This window comes from Selaginella moellendorffii, unplaced genomic scaffold, assembly GCF_000143415.4.
Source record: "Selaginella moellendorffii unplaced genomic scaffold, v1.0 SELMOscaffold_50, whole genome shotgun sequence".
NCBI classification, from domain to species: domain Eukaryota; kingdom Viridiplantae; phylum Streptophyta; class Lycopodiopsida; order Selaginellales; family Selaginellaceae; genus Selaginella; species Selaginella moellendorffii.
In genome coordinates this window covers 228,451-242,083 of record NW_003314311.1, presented here as the reverse complement: position 1 = coordinate 242,083, position 13,633 = coordinate 228,451, and the positions used below count along the sequence as shown (strand labels likewise).

The 13,633-nt window shown below is 42.2% G+C and overlaps 3 protein-coding genes and 1 long non-coding RNA gene across 4 annotated transcripts; 2 read left to right on the top strand and 2 right to left on the bottom strand.

The window, feature by feature from the left end:
- Nucleotides 1-447: 447 nt before the first annotated feature.
- LOC9648313 (probable 2-oxoglutarate-dependent dioxygenase ANS) lies at nucleotides 448-2,753 on the bottom strand. Its single transcript, XM_024686795.1, has 3 exons — nucleotides 1,480-2,753; nucleotides 1,072-1,396; nucleotides 448-842 (listed from the first exon to the last, which is right to left on the bottom strand). The coding sequence occupies exons 1-3, from the start codon at nucleotides 2,007-2,009 to the stop codon at nucleotides 555-557; spliced, it is 1,143 nt and encodes a 380-aa protein (XP_024542563.1). The 5' UTR covers nucleotides 2,010-2,753; the 3' UTR covers nucleotides 448-554.
- LOC112350491 lies at nucleotides 2,563-3,001 on the top strand. Its single transcript, XR_002993789.1, has 2 exons — nucleotides 2,563-2,608; nucleotides 2,752-3,001. It is a non-coding gene; the product is annotated as an uncharacterized LOC112350491 (long non-coding RNA).
- Nucleotides 3,002-3,260: 259 nt separating this feature from the next.
- LOC9648149 (DNA polymerase epsilon subunit 3) lies at nucleotides 3,261-4,071 on the top strand. Its single transcript, XM_002981692.2, has 3 exons — nucleotides 3,261-3,480; nucleotides 3,543-3,661; nucleotides 3,767-4,071. Exons 1-3 carry the CDS (start codon nucleotides 3,299-3,301, stop codon nucleotides 3,910-3,912), a joined length of 447 nt encoding a protein of 148 aa, XP_002981738.1. The 5' UTR covers nucleotides 3,261-3,298; the 3' UTR covers nucleotides 3,913-4,071.
- Nucleotides 4,009-7,048, bottom strand: LOC9648148. The gene is made up of 14 exons (XM_024686780.1): nucleotides 6,931-7,048; nucleotides 6,811-6,879; nucleotides 6,590-6,751; nucleotides 6,276-6,527; nucleotides 6,097-6,216; nucleotides 5,956-6,036; nucleotides 5,796-5,891; nucleotides 5,645-5,740; nucleotides 5,538-5,591; nucleotides 5,271-5,477; nucleotides 5,088-5,213; nucleotides 4,963-5,028; nucleotides 4,642-4,917; nucleotides 4,009-4,535 (listed from the first exon to the last, which is right to left on the bottom strand). The coding sequence occupies exons 2-14, from the start codon at nucleotides 6,871-6,873 to the stop codon at nucleotides 4,077-4,079; spliced, it is 2,058 nt and encodes a 685-aa protein (XP_024542548.1). The 5' UTR covers nucleotides 6,874-6,879; nucleotides 6,931-7,048; the 3' UTR covers nucleotides 4,009-4,076.
- Between the last annotated feature and the right edge of the window lie 6,585 nt (nucleotides 7,049-13,633).

The following is a 13,633-nucleotide window of genomic DNA, read 5'->3' as shown; positions in this document are numbered from 1 at the left end:
TGTTTTTCACGTTCAAGCGGCCTCTAAGTAGTATTCTCCACAACAAAAGGAATTTTTAGGGCTCTTAGGCTGACAGTTTTAGGGCTTTTGGAAGGTAATGGATCGCGATCAGCATCTGTTCGGTCCCAGGCTGTCTGTAGAGGCGAATCCATCGCTGTACCAAAAGGGATTTTGCCTTCGCTATAGCGACGACTCTGGCAGGCAGCGAATATGCCACGACAAGACGCACAGAGGTACTCTTTCCACACGTTTTTTTTCAAGAGGAGACACTCCTTTGTCCTTGGAATTTTGTTCCATGGCTGTGCTGTGCTGTGTCTTTATTGGTGTTCTTTCTCTCTGCTCTAGTTCGGCGGTTTTTCTTTTTTTTTTCTCTCTTTCTTTGGCTCCAAAGCAAACTGCAGCTTCCTGCATCTTTGGAGATCAAACTGCTGGATGCTTTCTCTTGAAAGCACCAAACAAAATTTAGTTTGTAAGCTCATCTTTCGTACTGTCTATCGTAAAACTTCTCTTCTTTCTTTGCTTGCAGGCAGCAAGAACGAAAAAACCTTTTCTTTTTAAGGCTTTTCGCTCGCAGCGGCTGCTGCTCCTGGGAAATCCAGGCTCGTAAAGACGTTGAACGCGTTCTTCCCGAAAAGATTTGAGGTGGTTCTCCACGACATGTAGTCCATGTAGCGGAAAGGCCTGTGCACGAGAGGATGATCCCCGTCAACCAGCTCGCTCGGTGCCTGGATCACCAAGTCCTCTGCCACGGGCCCGTAGAAGTAGCCGATGGAAACTCGGGGAGTATCCGAGTTGACAACGGCGCGGTGCTCCACACTTTTATATCTACAATTGCTCCAGGCCTTAGGGAGGAGAAAAAGGAAAGATCACAAGGAATTCACAGAAAAAAAAAAAAAAAAAATCGATCGTTAGAGCAGCTCAACTCCGGGAGAGATAAGGAAGCAATCAACAAAAATGAAAAAAAAAAAAAAAAAACAAAGGAAACAGCAGCAGCAAGAACAAGGAAAGTTTGGATCCAGTCCAGAGCAACAAGAACAACAGACAATACAAGGTAAAAAACAATCCTGATACCTGGAAGCTGTCGCCGATGTTGATCACGATGGCATTGTCTATTGGCTTTACCGCTATCCACTGACCTTTTCTCGCTATCTGCAGGCCTCCAACACTGTCCTGGTGGAGAATTGTCACACAGTTTGGATCTGTGTGAGGAACAAGGCCGAGAGCCATGCTCGGCTCCGGACACGATGGATAGTAATTGAAGCGAGTTCCAGTGAATCCACAGCCGCTCAGCAAATCGCTGGCGGTGGACTCCTTCACTCCCAGGCTCAGCACCAGCAGCCGAAGTATGCGTTTTCCAAGCTTGTCCATCTCTCCCAGGTAATCCGTGAAAGTTTTGCTGCATACAGCCATATACAACTTTAGAAAGCATGATCTTTGAAGTGTTTTTTCTTCGGAATTAAGGCCTTTTTTTTCCGCTACCTGATAGTTGTGCTTTGTTCCGGCCATGCGCAGCTCGCAATCTGGGGAATGGCGGACAGGTCGTGTACATTGAGTCCCTCCACCCAGGAACACGCCGTGTATTTCTTGCGGGAGAAGCTCTCATAGAGACGGAACTTCCAGCTTCCCTCGGTAGCTTGGATCTTACTTTCGACTGGCAAGCAAAAAAACGATTTTGATAATCCCTCCATGGATTTCATGAGATCCTGCGGCACACCGTGGCTGACAACGTTGAAAAATCCCCACTCCTCGCAGGCTTTGCGCAGCTTTTCGAGGCAGACACGCTCGTCCTCGTCCAGATCGATCACCGGAAGCTCCAGGCCGCGGATGTATTGATTGTGGAAGACTTTGGGACAGTCACTAGGCGGCCACCTGTGGCTCTCAGGGAAAACTTTAGATGATGACGATGGAAGGTCCATTGCCGCTTTGGAAGTGCTGGGACGAGCAGGGATAAATGCTAGTGGCGCCGAAGAAACAGTGCTTGAAGCAGCAGCGGTGACTTGGAGTGCCATGAATTCGCATAAATCCTTGTGGAGCGCGAGGACATCAATTGTTACCAGCGGAGGAAAAGAAAAACAACGATCTCCACTCAAGAACTACGTCAATATCTTCCAGGAACGCAAAACGCAACGCAACACAAACGCAGAGCTCGGGAATGGATGGAGTGGCGATGGGGAAGTTTTTGGGAAATTTATAGCTGCGAGCTCCTCAAGCTTTGGAGAAGCGAGAAGAAGAGGAGGAAGCCACATCTCTTGGCCACTCTTATTCCGGACAGATGATAGAAGGGACAAACTCAAATGGATCTTAGAGCATCGACTGGACAGAGACGCAGCCTCCTCTTCGGTAATGGTGGTGACGAGTCGGGACAAAGCTACGTAGTAAATTCACTAAAGTCGAGTTTTTTATCCCCGTTTTCCACCTTATTTTACTCTTCTTTCGATTCTAACCTCTATTTCTCGTGATTTGATTGTTCAAGGAGATCCAGGTGTTAGCTCTTGCAAAGATCAAAGGGTCATCAAAACACGAAGAAAAAGAACTACGTGAATTGTTTAACGCACCAGTGACCTCTACGTCTCGCAAGAGCTATAGGAAGACTTTTATCGTTTCTAAGGTTCGTGTAGTTAGTTTGCATTGAGACTAGAATCCATTCCTTCCATCAAAATTGGTTTTTTCCCCCAAACTTTCTTCTCACTCTCTCTCTCTCTCCGCTTTTGTTTTGGCCTTTCTTTGTTGCTGCGATCGTCTTCTTCTCAGGTAGCTCCACAGCTCCGCGAGCTCCGCCATTGTTGGAGTGTAACTACACACACTTACAAAATCCAATAGAAGCGAGAAGAAGGGGGACAAAAGAGGACAACCATGACGGGCCTCCCCATCCTTGCGCCACATGGCCACAATTTAAATCGCCTAGGGGGGACCGTACATTGTCGCCACCAAAGAAATCGATACCCTCTTTGTTGGCGTAACGCTGGAAAGGCTTTGTGCCGCTATCACGGCATATTCCCTGCCCCAAGCTACCTGCTTATATAACTGGCCGCCCTTGGCCCTACGTGTATAAATAGCTACTTGGGCGGATATTACACTACGCTACACACAACAGCGTACTGGGGTATCTTTACAAGAGGAGGGTCGCTTTCGCCCCCTCTTTTGGCGCCCACAAGGGTTTTAAATTCAAAAGAAGGAGAATATCTGGTTGACGTCACGCCACGTTGGCAGATCGCGTCACCGCCACGCGTGCAAATTAGGGCAGAGGGAGTTTTCCCGCTCGAGTTTTGGGGCAGATTTTAGGGTTGTTGGGAGAGCCATGGTCGTGCCGCCGGAGAGCGAGGAGCTGCCGCGCGCGAATATCAAGCGGATTGTCAAGGCCAAGCTCGCGGAGCTCGCCAGGTCGCAGTTAGGGCAGGAGCGCGACATTCCGGTCCAGAAGGAGGCGTTTCAGGCGTTTGCGGAGAGCACCAGGATTTTCATCCATTACTTGTCCGCAACGTAGGGGAGAAATCTATCGCTCTCTCTCTCTCTCTCTTAGTTGATCGATTTTCTTTGTCCAGTGCCAACGATATTTGCCGGGAAACCAAGCGCCAGACCATCAATGCCGACGATGTGCTACGCGCGCTGGACGATTTGGAGTTTGGAGAGTTTGTGGAGCCACTGCGAGCCTCTTTAGAAGGTTCTTTTCTTCTCTTTCCTGGCCTTTGTTTTCACGATTCTCCAATCAAGCCATCGTTTTCTAGACTTTTCTCAGCCCCCTCTCACCTCTTTATGGATCTTCCAGGCTACAAGGCAGGGAGAAAATCTATGCCAAAGAAGAGCAGTACCTCAACTAGCAAAAGGAAAACTTCCACCACCAAGAACAAGGACAAAGCACAAAAGGCTTTTAGAGAGGGCGATGGAGAGGACGAAGAGGAAACAATGCAGTAGAGAAGTTGAGTTTTCTCTACTTTGGTAAGCATTTGCTTTCTTCTTGCTGGCTAGATAGAGTGCGAAACCATAGCTAAAAAGGAGAGAAAAATCATAGATACAAGCCTCGTACATAGATATTTGCTCAATCTTCCAAGATGGACTCACAGTTTCTCAAAACTTCTTTACAAGTCCGTGCTCTTCTTCTTGGGCTTTCCCTTGGGAGCTTGCAGATGCTGCATTACAAAGATCACACACATCGCAATGATCAAGCAGCCCACCAGGAAGCTGAAGAACACCGCGCCTTGGTGCTGCGTCTGGACGAAGCCATAGATCCCGGACGCCGTCACCACAATCACGTCGTTGAATCCATCGCCGGAAAAGTCCGCCACCACGATCGGACGCGCTGGTGGCGAAGGAAGCGCTAGAGTTGCGATCTGGTGGCCGGACGAGGATATAAGCACTGCCTCCTGCTCGCCAGCCGCGAGGATAACTTCTCCGCGGCCATTCTTTCGCAGCGCCATCACCTCGAGCGTTGGAACAGCTCGATCCACGCCGAAGCTCGACAGCATTGGCTTGCTCGACCATATAGCTCCCGTGACGATCTGCCAGCGTTGATTACCGGCTGGAGTGTAAGAGGTTACCTGCAATGCACAAGAACTTAGAACAAGAACTTACAAGAACTTGGAACTTAAGAACTTGCAAGAACTTAGAACTAGAACTAGAAGCTTGCAAGACAAGAACACGTACCTCGCCACGGCTGGTGAGGAAGATCACGTCGCCATAGCCAGTGGGCCTGAGAAAGAAGACGGGAGGAACAACTTCGATGGGGGAGGCGTCCAAGTTCCGTCCAAACGTTCTCGACATGAACTCGCCTTGTTGGAAGGCTCCATAGCCCGAGTTTCTACATATGGAGCCATTGAAAAGCTGCTGGCGCACTAAGGTTCCAGACGAGGCCACGGCCCAGCAAGGCTTGATCGCCTCCATGGTGCCTGGAGCTACGTGAGTCCCGCTGCCTCCTACTGCCTGAAAGATCCAAACTTTAGAAAACGCATTGGACGTAGCTCTCACCTGGACGTGGTCCAAAACTCCATCGCCGTTTATATCAGCGTGCAATCCTCCTTCTTGAAGCCATAGCTGCATAGAAGTGACGCTCAAACACAAACGAAAAGAAGAAAAGCAAGAAAACCGGTTACCTTGCAAACAGTTCGACCGCTCGCAAGATGCACCGCTTCAATGCCTTCCTTCAAATGCGCCACAACAACGTTTGGCAGCCACCAGTATGAGGATTGATTGGTAATCACTGGGATGTATGCGTATCTCTGCAAGCAGTAAGAACCGAAAGTTGCTTACTTCGAAACCATGACGGCTCGTCGTACCGTTTTTGGCCGGGCTGAAGTGGCGAGCTTCGCAGCCTTTCCCAGCGCTTGAGCGACTTTGTTCGAAGGGTCTTTACCAGGAACATGCGGATCATTAGGACGCTTGAGAGGATACCTTTCTCTATTAGAACCCGGTTGTTTCTTGTGGTGCTTCCTTTCGTGCTTTACAAAGTGCACTAGCTGGAACCGAGTATCATCTCTGCTTTGCTACGAAAAGGATAGCAGTCAGGTAACATTCACAGAAGGAAAATATAAACGGTGGCTTACCCAGCGATGTGGCAAAACTTGAAGTATGGACTGGCGATAGTCCCTGCAATGAACCTGTCAACAGCCATAAGTAGGAAGCTAAAACTCAATACTAATCGCTAATGCACCTCGTCGAGCTGACGGCCTTGAAGGGAAGCAGCATCTAGCCTGTAATTGTGCTGGGGTGTGAGTTCAGCTGCGGAAGAGAGGTCTCGATGAAAATCCTGCACTGCCTTGGCTCAGTACCTTTACATTGAAAACAGTTTTTGCAAGACTCACCGCACTCTTGTGCTCCCATCTACGCTCCCCAGTCATACCAGCAAAAGCATAGTATGAAAAATGGTGAGTCTTTCCCGCATTAACATCCTCGGAACCCTATGGGAAAAGAGAAACAAACTTCCGAGTTGCATCTCTTTCGAGTGAAAGAACGTCTACTTACTTCTTTGGCATCTGCAGCATGCCGGTGACGCTCTTCTTCCTTTTCTGCTAGGAGCTCCTCCTCGAATGGATCCAAATACACCTAGAAAAGAAATCAAAATGGTGATTAGCGGAGAAAAGAAATAGCACGGAAAAAGAATACCTGAGACTGAGCCTCCATGCTGCCTCCCACGATTATAAGGCCCGTGTCTCCATGCCGCAAGGTGAAATTACTGATAGAAATGCTCACTTCCTTGTGAAAAGCTCCGTGAGGAAAGTCATCCTGGAGGAAAGTAATCAGCAGCCATCCACGACTAGGCATCAAGCGAGCAAAGACAATACCTGTACACTCGATTCCCAGAGCTTTTTCAAGTTGTGATCGAAGCACATAATCACCCAGCCCGCCGTGACTACCACCAGAACTTGCTTCCTGGGCTTTCCTTCGTTATAAGATCGCTGAATGACTCCGGCGGCCATGGCCACAGGTCTCCTCCCAGCCGATATTCTAACTTTCTCGGGAAGAAGAGAAACTTCAGTAACGGTTCGTGCCTCGCTGAATCCATCTTCATTGAGTTTCGAGTGAGGATCCAGTACCTGGAGAATGAGAGAAAAAGAGAGAGCTGACCACGCGAGCGTATAGACGAGTTTTTCCTTACCAGTAACTTGGAGTCGTGAGTTGCGACGATAACTTCGTTGCGACCGTCGGCGTTTAGATCAGTGACAAGAGGGGGCGGCAAGCGCTCGGCTTCGTGCTTGATGGGATACGCTTCGTCGACGACATGGAACCACGATTCTTTGAACGAGAAGTTCCCTTCGTTCTGGAACAAGAGCAAGGAATTCAAAGAAAAACGATCAAAACGACCACATTCTCTCTTACCTGGAGGGAGAAAAAAATGGCGAACGCGGAGATAATCAGAATTCCCAAGTCCCTCTTTCGCATCGTGACCTGCGAGACGATGCGATGGATTTGCAGCCAGCTCAAATGGCTCTTTCTTACCCGATTCACCAACCGATCGCTGCGTGCTGATAGCTCCCTCGATTGATGGATCAGGAGACGCTGCTTTCCCGACGCGCGGAGCTCTTGCGCTGAAGTTCAGCCATAGCCCCAAACCCTAAATTACAGCAAGAAACCCTAAATCCCAGATTAAAGATTAACTATCAAGCAAACAAACATTGAAAAATTGGTGCTTCAATATCGGAAAATATTTGCCAAAAATATTAATAAAAATAAATCCATATTTTCTCATCTTTTTTCAAATTGAAACTTTAATTTCATTTACTACAGTCCTGGCTTCACTACAAGAACTGGAGATTCCTTGGTAGTATCTTTTCTAATTGTAAATTAATTCTTTGTCGACTTTCTATCAAATAAATAAGTCTCAGGTAACCCTTGCTTTATCTTTCTTGCTTTTCCAACATTGGTTTCAGTTCTATATTTTAGTGTTAATCTTCATTCCAGAAAGTTTTCTTCTAATTCTAAGGCTGCTTTGACAAGTTCATGCAGAGGGCAAGATGGTTTTTAAGTAAATTTTTTCAAAGAATTTCTATCAATCTTGTACTTTACACGGCTGTGCCTTGTAGTATCTTCTTCAGCCGAAGTAGCATTTAGGGATATGCCAAGGATGTGATCCTCCCAGTAAGGCGCAAGTGGATCTTTATACACACACACATGTTTGAGTATATAGTGATGCTTTTTGGTATGATCAGCACACTTGTTATTTTCTAATATATGGCAAATAATATTTTTCATGATCTTTTTATTGTTATTTATTTTAATGACATTTTTATTTTCTTTGGAACTTAAGAAGAGCACCACTATCATATTTCCAGTGGTGCTCTAGTGTCTTTGATAACACAACTTTTTTTGCAAAGTTGGAGAAATATTTATTTAAATCAAGATTCAGTGGAGTTCTTAGGTTATATTATTTCCACATGTAGTATCATTATGAATCCTACCAACGTTTCCACTATTTTTGAGTGGCAACACCCAATTTTTATTTATGATATCCAATAAGTTTTTATCAGCATTTCATTTCCCTTTTATATGGCTTGCTATAAAAGATGCCCCTTTTATGTGGTTTTATGTTGACTAACCCTTTTTTGATTTTCTAAAATTTATATTTACTGTAGCTCTAGTTTCATCTATTTGGATAACATGAAGTTAAATTTTACTCATATTAATGCTTCAAATTTTGTTTTAAGCGTTATCTTGTTGTAGAATGGACCAAAAAGTGAGCTTCACTTACTCTCAACATTACAAAAATCAATTATAACATATTTAATAAAGAGTTGCTTACAATTGTAAACCCTTTTAAAAGTTGGTGTTATTTCTTTGAAAATTCATCCTACATGACCATTTATCACAACAACCTTTAGTATTAGACTTTGGTATATATTCTTAATTGCTATCATGCTCAGTCATCATAATCATTATCCCATTTTTTGTTTATGATTGTACATAATTTAAAGAAAGCAAATGAAAAAGCTAATACTCTTATTCAATATAGTTACTTAAAGATCTTATATGTGACCTTTAGCATTAAACTTTCCTTGATTCTTTTTACTTTCAAATCAACTGCTTTGCATAATTTTTTGATCCTCTTAATAATTTTTTCAAGTCATAAATTGAAGTAGCCTAGGCCATATATTCATTTATTTAGAAAAGTAGACAATAAATTTCTTTTGGTGTTTCTTTAGCCCAATATGATGATTGTTAGTTTTTTAAATTTTAAGATATGCTCTTTCATAGACATGCTCATATGAATATACTTGATGGCAAAATATAGTTGTGTTTCATCCAAACATGCCATAACACCCTAGCAACATAATACTTTTGTCTGCAAAATAGTGGAATGTATCCAAAACTAGTCTTGGTGGCCTCATATACATAAGTATGTTGAACATATTTACAATATAAATCAATGGACTAAAATGCTTTGATATGTTTTATTGCTTGTTCTAAAATCTTGGAAATCTATCTATATAAATTTTCATACCAACCTTTCACCTTCTCAAGGATTTAAAACTATTTTTGTTGTGGTCGATTAATGACCTTATACTCTAAACACAAATTGATCTTTTTTTTCTTTATTGTTATAGTATTTTATTAGTAGTTCTGTTGTCTCTCTCCTTTTGACAATGAGCTTCTGACATTATGTATTACTCATAGACACAAGTGCTTTTTCAACAAAAACTCTAAACAAAACTCTAGTGGCCAAAAATATTATATAATTCTTATTGAGATTGTTTAGATTCTTTGCCCAAGAATTGCATGTGTAAAGAGTGTTGTCTAAAGACCATGTTATAAGCATTAAGCAAGATACTAGAAAGTACAGGCCAAAATCTAGGTGTAATTTCTGATTTTCCTATTAAATTGGTTGAAGGAGAAGTAAGAAAAAGCTAAAACTATAGAGCTGCTCATACACCTAGAGAATATTTTTTAGCTCAATTCTTGATGAACTAGATTTATGTGATAATCCTTCTTTAAATTTACTCATGGATGGTAAATATGATTTATATTAGTGATGAGTAAGAATATTAATTAATACTAACAAATTAGAGAGAAAATCAAAACCGTTAGATTAAAGAATATCCTAAAATATGTATTAATAATCTTAGCATATTCCTTACACACCCTCCCCTCCTAAAAATTGAGCATTGAAAAAAATTTGGACCATTTCTTTGTCCATTCACTGTATAAAATAAAAGCAAAGCTAATCCACATTAGAATTTTTAGCAAATATTTTTCAAATGAATCTGTCAAGGTTCTTAATGGTATCCTGATCTTTGGAAATATCTTCCTTGTATGAGGAATCAAAGCATTCCACTAATTCCTTTAATTGTGCTGTTAGTAACATTGCACACTTGCTTTTGAGGTGTGACGACATTTGCTTCTGAATACTGCAAAGCAATCCAATACTTACAAGCTACAAATCAAACAATATTGACACATACAAATCGAAGAGATAGCTAGTCCTTGCTGCACTTAATTGGTCCTTTCTAAAGACACATACACAATGATCATTAAACAAGGGAACCCTTTTTGAAGTAAGCCTTCTGCCCTCTAGAAGGACAACAAGATGAGAGAAAAGCAAAAGAAAAAAAAAGCTGTAACTGGAGCTTTTTGAGAGAGTTATTTGAGACTGGTTTCAAGATTGAGAGTGTGGAAAGAATTCTTACCAAAATGAAAGAAAAGTTTTAACAAACAAGCTAGTGATTTCTTACAAGCTTTTAACAAGCCCACCAATAGTCACTCACATATGTAGCAAATCAATGTACCCAACCCATGATAAATAGAACTACTTTGACTTGTCCTAATCTTATAGCTTTAAAGCAAAGCCTATGAAAGTATTTATATACCTACTCTTGTTTCCTACCATGATCTTCTTAACAAAACATAGGGTTGATGCTAAAGATTTGATAGATCCTATCATATCAGGCTGCCCTAGGCAACCATTCATTAAGAAACCACCTTGGCATCCAACAAGCATACATGAATGCTAATAAGATGGATCCGCAAGTCTACATGGGAGCAAGGAAGAAAAAAGTTCACACCATTTCTGCATTTGAAGGCTAGGATAGGGCTTCTATTCTACTAAATCCTAGATCTTCTTTTGACTGTGGGGCAATGCAATCTGAAAGCTGCTGCGCCAAGAATCTCCTGACTTGGAGGCAATTCCAGAAGTTGTTTCTTTTCTGGCAAGTGCCAACCCATTTGTTTCCCATGTATCTGAAAACTCAGGCGATTGCTTGGGAGAAAGAGCTCTCTAGAATTGGAGAACGACCAAGGATCACTCAAGCTTCTCAAATTACTTTTCAATCTCGAGAAATGCCTCAAAGTGGCAAGAAGCATTGTTCGTTCCGGGAGTCTCTCTACTCGGTTGCACAGCTGATCGAGAGGTGCACTCAAGGCAAGGCTTTTGAGCATCGGACAAGCTTGCAAACGTCTGGAAACACTCCTGACGATGAGGTGGCCTGGGGTTGGAGTTACTGAAAATGATTTCACTTTCCCATTCTTCTGGCTTCTTTCGGTGGAAAGATATGCACCTTGCATTGCCTGGAATGAGCACGCCATTTCGACAAGCTTAAATTGCAGGATGCCATCATGGAACTCGTTGGAGTGTGTTCGATTGATGCAACGACTGCAACATGTCAAAAATGAGAAGGACAAGCATGCTGTTGTGACTACAAAAAGTCCAACCGCATCGGATTCCTGAAACAGGCACTGTTTTGCTAAAATGGGAAGAGGTATCTGCCATGGGTATAGCTACTTTGCACGACGAGGGTCTTGGCAACAGGCATACGAGAGTAATTGCAACGTCTCTGAAAACTTCAAATATAATTTAATAGATGGTGGTTTAGGTGAAATTAAAAAGTTTAAAAAAAAATTAAAAGTAAAAAAAGTAGACATTAAGATCTTGTTTGGTTATTTCCGCTTTAAACTAGAAATTAATCACTATTAGACTTTGCTCCAGCCTTTATGAGTTAATAGTTATTATCACATTTACTTTAATGAGTTTCTTTATTTAACCATGCATTTTGCATAATGCTTCAGTAGCTTAGATCTAAACAATTCATAGCCGTCGGATTTAATTTGAGACGCTGTAGAAATATATCTAAAGGCTAGTGTTTAGGGTAAGTCTTGAGGGGGCTGGGTTTCGCTGTTGGCGGCGGCGCTGGGAGGAGGCGTTTTTTTTTTCTCTAACCATCAAAATGCACACCGGTGGGGTGCCCATTCTCAACGTGGCTACTCAGTATTCGTTTTGGGCTGTCGCTACTGTTTTGTACAGTACGTTGAGGCGGCCAAAGCGAGAGGAAGTCGGGGAATCGAAGCCCCCGGCTGCCCCACACTTAGATGTAGGATTTTCGATTGTGTGAAACTACTAACAAGCAGGATCGAAGACCAGCTACCCAGCCCTCTTTTGGGGATTTCCTCTTTGAGGAGAACCCCTCCGAAACAAAAAACGAAGAAGCATTCCGCTCGTTTTTTTGGTCTTCGAAACAGTGTCTGTCTTGTTGCTTGACAAGGATTAGGGTTCACGGGCGTTTCCCAGCGCATCCCCTCTCGCCAGCAGCTTCTTCCGCTCGATCCCCAAGTCTTCAAGCCCACAGAGAAAGCTGGGGAAAATTCACCTTGATTCAATCAACATTCGGCGGAAAAAGAAACAAGTGCCTCCAAGTCAGGAAGTTCTTGGCGCAGCAGTTTTCGGATTACATCAGTATGGAACTCGAGAGCCGCCACATGCTTCTTGAGCTCCACAGTATCGAGAAAGCGCATCGCCTTAGGGTTCTTCCGCGCTTTTCAGGGATTTTAGTAATATAATCTGCATGGCTGATTCGCGAATATTGTTTTCCTCAGCAAAGTGACAAGGTGAGTGGCAAATGATTGAGAAGTACAAACTCAAGCGACAGTGACGGCCGCGTGTGTACAGTTTCTCTTCTTCCCCGCAAGAAAAATTCCCTGGAACTGGCTGAAATCAATCTGGTAAGCGAGCTGTTCTTTCTTTCTTTGTTTTCACCCCTAAGTTTTAATGCAATTGCTGTGGTCCTAGGTGCGAGCAACACCAACAAGATGCACTTCACATTTGCAAATGGAGTCAAAAAGTGACCAACGACTGTCATGGTCTGGAAGGATTTTGAATTATTAATCTATTAATCATTTTGCCTGAAAACCATTATAAACTAGTGAAGAAAAAGTTGACTTTAGTTAGCTTAGATTTTAGTGAGTATTTTGTATGATGCAACCTAAAAAGGGTGCTAACTTTTGGGGCTAAAATAATTAAATAGAGGCTAGAGTTAGAGTAAAAAAGTGGTCATTATGCTTTTTTAGAAAGATGACTCTTATACCTTTTTTTTATAGCATTATGCATAGTGGTAAATTACACTTTGTATTTAGTTAGACGCTACAACAATTAAATTTTTTTATTTATAGTGATTTAGATGGTTGGTTATTAGTTCAATTCATTATAGATTCACATTTTATTTAGCTAGTTTTGATGAAGATGTTATTGATAGTTTGGCCATATATTTGTGTTATTGGCATTTGTGTGCTATAGCTAATTAACAATTGTATTGGCATTCAAATAAATTGAGTGGCAGGTTGAATTAGAAATTTTTTTAGTAAGGGTTGCGGTTAAGCTTTTCTTTGAAAAGTGATTTAATTATGGACTTGCAAAAGAAAGATATAATGATCAATTAGAATTTTAATTCTTTATTGGGTTTTGAGTTAGGATTTGGGGGGGGGGGGGGGGGGGGGGTTGGTTTGGTTATTGTAAGGGGTTTCAAATGTATAGTAGGGGATAGTTAATAAATTATATAGCTGACCAACTTGAGACAAACTTTGGCTCCCTACTATGCATGTTTGTCTTGTTCTATGATTACATGGATCATTGATGAATTTTATTATAAACTGAGTTATGTTTGTTATAAAAGATGAATTTATAAAGGATCGGTTTGGAGATCACTTATTAAGTATAATTTTGTCATGCTTAACTTTTGGATTGATGCAAATACTTTATTAGCTTTTGCATTATGAAATTTAGCTTATGGATGTATCAAGAAGAATATTATAGGTTGCATTATGAATTCTTCTTTAACATTGAAATTAGTTGATGCAAGACTCATGATTATTATGATATGAGACTTAGCTATAAATTTTTTTAAGCTCTTGGTCCTTGAGTTCTTATACTCATTATTCATTG